Below are 4,494 nucleotides of genomic sequence, written 5' to 3'. Positions count from 1 at the left end.
CTTAGAACTTGCAAGCCTAGAGGTTACGACGGAGTCAAATGGTGAGAGTGACGATATTGACCAACATGTATTGTCTAGTGGTGACAAAGTTAAGTTGGCCAACGTCATACGGTGTTTTCCTTCTTTTGCTCAAGAAGGTCTCGGAAAGACCAACTTGATATCGCATGCAATAGATGTGGGCAATGCTAAGCCTGTGAAGCAACGGCATTTTCCTGTCTCGCCTGCGGTGGAGAAGGATATGTACACTGAAATTGACAGGATGTTGCAACTAGGCGTTATAGAGGAGTCGGAGAGTGCATGGTCATCTCCCATAGTTATGGTCACCAAGCCCGGCAAAGTCAGAATTTGTCTTGATTGTCGGAAAGTGAATAGTTTCACTGAAAAGGATGCTTATCCTCTGCCACAAATTCAAGGCATCTTGAGCCGCTTACCAAAGGCCGAATACATAACCAGCTTGGACTTGAAAGATGCATATTGGCAAGTGCCTTTAGAGCCTCAATCTCGAGACAAGACAGCGTTTACAGTCCCTGGTAGACCCCTCTACCAATTTAAAGTCATGCCATTTGGCTTATGTAACGCTACAAGCACAATGTCTCGATTGATGGATAAAGTGGTTCCTGCTCATCTCAGGAACGAGGTATTTGTGTATTTGGATGATCTTTTAGTGGTCTCTTCTAGTTTGGAAAGGCATCTGGAGGTGCTAAGGGAAATAGCTTTACACATTAAGCGGGCAGATCTGACGATAAATATTGGCAAAAGTCATTTCTGCATGCGGCGTGTACGCTATTTGGGCCACATTATAGGTGACGGTGGCATAAGAACAGACCCTGAAAAGGTGAAAGCCATCTTAAATTTCCCTGCGCCGAAAACTTTAAGAGGTTTGAGAAGTTTTATGGGGTTATGTGGCTGGTATCGTAAGTTTGTTCCCAATTTTGCGTCACTTGCGTCTCCATTAATGGATTTGATGACGACTAAGCGACGCTTTAGTTTGACGCCCGAAGCATTGAGAGCATTTGATGAATTGAAGGCTCGTCTTAGCGAAGCCCCGGTATTGTGCAGTCCGGATTTTGCAAAGCCGTTTGCAATACATTGCGACGCAAGCAAAACAGGCATTGGCGCTGTGTTGGTACAGGTAGCAGAAAATGGAGATGAGCGTCCCGTCGCATTCATCTCGAAAAGTTAAATAAGGCACAGCGTAACTACACAGTAACTGAGCAAGAGTGCTTAGCTGCAGTAGTTGCTCTTAAGCATTTTCGAGCGTATGTGGAAGGACATGAGTTTAAAATAGTGACGGATCACGCTTCGCTAAAATGGCTCATGTCAAATCACGATTTGAGTTCACGCTTAGCTCGTTGGGCATTATCTTTACAGCGTTATCGATTTCAAATTGAGCATCGCAAAGGCTCCTTGCATGTAGTACCAGATTCGTTGTCGCGGGTTAACGAAGATACGATAGCAGCGATAGATCTGCGAGATGGGTTGCTCATCGATTTAAAATCCGAACATTTTCAATCCGCAGACTATTTATATTTGCTTCATAAGGTGAAGGCAAATGAAGAAAATTTCCCGGATTTGAAAATTAATGATGGATACGTGTATCGTAAGGCGGAACATCTAATAGGTGAACGTAAGCACGATGAGTATGCCTGGAAGCTTTGGATACCGAAAGAGCTGGTTCCGAAGGTCCTGTTTCAAGCACATAACAATCCCTTGTGCTCGCATGGAGGCATCCACAAAACGATCGAAAGAATTAGGCGTTACTATTTTTGGCCAGGTTTGGTGGCTGACGTCAAGGCATATATTAACGCCTGCGAGGTGTGTAAGACCACAAAAGCGCCTAATTATGCACTTCGACCGCCATTAGGGAAAGCGCCTGAAAGTCAGCGGTTCTTCCAACGACTCTACATAGATTTTCTTGGGCCCTATCCACGATCGCGAAGCGGACATATTGGAATATTTATTGTTCTTGACCATTTTTCCAAATATGTTTTTCTGAAACCCGTTAAGAAAATAAACGCAGCACTTGTCATAAAATATCTAGAGAACGAATTATTTATGACTTTTGGAGTTCCGGAGACAATTGTTTCCGATAATGGATCCCAGTTTCGCTCAGAAGCATTTCAAAAGCTGTTGCGTCAGTACGAAGTAAATCACGTGCTGACCGCAGTTCATTCGCCACAAGCAAACGCCTCAGAACGAGTAAATAGGTCGGTTATATCTGGAATTAGAGCTTACTTGCGCCCTGATCAGAAAGATTGGGACGAAGTGTTGTGCAAAATCAGCTGTGCATTAAGGTCCTCTATTCACTCTAGTATAGGAACCTCGCCCTATTACATGGCGTTTGGACAGCATATGATCACTTCTGGGTCAACTTACGGATTGCTAAGGAAGCTAAATTTGCTGGATGATCGCTCTTTAGCGTTTAATCGGCAGGACTCGTTTGACTTAATTCGCGATGAAGCCTCTAAACTCATGTTATTAAAGCACGAGCAAAACGAACGGAAGTATAATCTTCGTTCGAGAGAAGTTTCTTTTACTACCGGGCAAGAAGTGTACAGAAGGAACTTTAAGCAAAGTTGTTTTCAAACCGGGTACAACGCTAAGTTTGGGCCCGCCTTCGTTAAAGCACGAGTGAGGAGGAAGATAGGCAACTCGTATTATGAATTAGAGGATCTGCAGGGCCAGTTGTTGGGAAATTATCATGCTAAGGACATACGGCAGTAAGTTTGCTTCAGGCGGAGTCAGTCTAGGGTACCATTACAATACCCTAGCCTGATTCTAGCGGGGGGGATTTTGTAACGACGCCTGAAGCAGATATATATCAAATGCGTCCTAAAAGTATGCAAGAAATTTCAACTAAGGGCGCAGCTTTAAGTGCATCAGCTGCGCTGTAAAGCCGAGCTTTAAGTAGTGCATCAGCTGCACTGAAAAGCTCACATTTGACGCTTAGCGAGTTGCACTGGAAAGCTCAGCTTTGACGTTTGTGTCACCACGCGCATGCGCGGCTAGCTTAAGCTAGGCTGATTCCGGTCAAAGCACTTTTCTGGTGACCGGCAGCGTGCATAGACGCATATTGGTTGGTGTAAAAATTTATACCACAAGACACAAGAGGTTAGAATTCTCTTAGTGCATTTTGTACTTGGTAAGAATAAATAGTAATAGATTCTGGTAGGTGTTCTTTACTTATTGTTGTCGTTTTCACAGGTCGTTTTCGAAATTTTCTGCTTTTGGTTTGGTTCTTTTGAGCGTGACTGTGCCTAAGCTAGCGGCCGGCGGAGCGCTACTGAGTGCCATCTTTGTCGCCGCCCTAGCGGCCAGTAAAGCGCGCCAAAGTGCTCCCATTGCGGCACATAGCAGCTAGCTAAGCGTCCTTAGCGCCACCTTTGCGCGCATAGCGGCCAGCGGGGCGCCTTAGCGCCATCTTTGCCGCCGCACTAGCGGCCAGCGGAGCGCCCTTAGCGCCACCTTTGCCGCCGCATAGCGGCCAGCGGAGCACCCTTAGCGCCGCCGTTGCGTGCATAGCGGCCAGAGGAGCGCCCTTAGCGCCACCTTTGTCGCCGCATAGCGGCCAGCGGAGCACCCTTAGCGCCGCCGTTGCGTGCATAGCGGCCAGCGGAGCGCCTTAGCGCCACCTTTGTCGCCGCATAGCGGCCAGCGGAGCACCCTTAGCGCCGCCGTTGCGTGCATAGCGGCCAGCGGAGCGCCCTTAGCGCCACCTTTGTCGCCGCATAGCGGCCAGCGGAGCACCCTTAGCGCCGCCGTTGCGTGCATAGCGGCCAGCGGAGCGCCGTAGCGCCTTCTTTGCCGCCGCACTAGCGGCCAGCGGAGCGCCAGTGCGCGTCTTCTTGGCTACCGCGTCAGCGGCCAGCGGAGCGCCATCTTGGCTGCCGCACTTGCGGCCAGCGGAGCGCCTTCGAGCGCCAGCTTGGCTATCGCGCTAGCGGCCAGCAAAGCACCAGCGAGCGCATCTTTCTCGGGCATCTTTCGGCCGCAGTGACGTACTGCGCCGGCGAAGCGCCAAGCATCTGCTCGAGCCGCCAGCGCAGCACCCCTGCGACTTCTTGGCCAGCATTTGCGTCGCAACTTTAATCATCATCTCCAGCATCTTCGCTCTTCTTATCATCACCAATTGTATCATCGCATCTTTACTTTCCTGAACATCAGCGACTAGTTCGCGTGCATAAAAATAGTGTGTGTGTGTGTTAAAAGTGCAGATATATATAAAAAGTAAAAAAAAAAACCAAATTTGAAAAGAGACTGATGCGCTACATTGTTTAAAACAAAATTAGAAAAATAACGTGAATAATTCTCAACAGTGTAGCGCCGCTCAGCACAAGAAAAAAAATAAAATATGATAAGAAAATTTTAGTTTGGCAAAAATTGCGAAAAAGAATTGCACAGAAATATTATAAATAAATAAATAATTTAATTAAACTTAATTTGGTTAAAATTCAGATGAGTACAATGAAAAGTTAAAAGTTAAAAGTGGGAAAA

At 47.0% G+C, this 4,494-nt stretch overlaps 1 protein-coding gene across 1 annotated transcript; it reads left to right on the top strand.

The window, feature by feature from the left end:
- The first annotated feature begins 2,225 nt into the window (after positions 1-2,225).
- On the top strand, positions 2,226-2,783 carry LOC133838943 (uncharacterized). Its single transcript, XM_062270218.1, has one exon. It carries the CDS (start codon positions 2,335-2,337, stop codon positions 2,722-2,724), a length of 390 nt encoding a protein of 129 aa, XP_062126202.1. The 5' UTR covers positions 2,226-2,334; the 3' UTR covers positions 2,725-2,783.
- Positions 2,784-4,494: the final 1,711 nt, after the last annotated feature.

Source organism: Drosophila sulfurigaster, chromosome 2R, assembly GCF_023558435.1.
Source record: "Drosophila sulfurigaster albostrigata strain 15112-1811.04 chromosome 2R, ASM2355843v2, whole genome shotgun sequence".
In the NCBI taxonomy this organism is placed as follows: Eukaryota; Metazoa; Arthropoda; class Insecta; order Diptera; family Drosophilidae; genus Drosophila; species Drosophila sulfurigaster.
The sequence above is the reverse complement of the archived record's forward strand: the minus strand, read 5'-3'. Positions and strand labels throughout refer to the sequence as shown.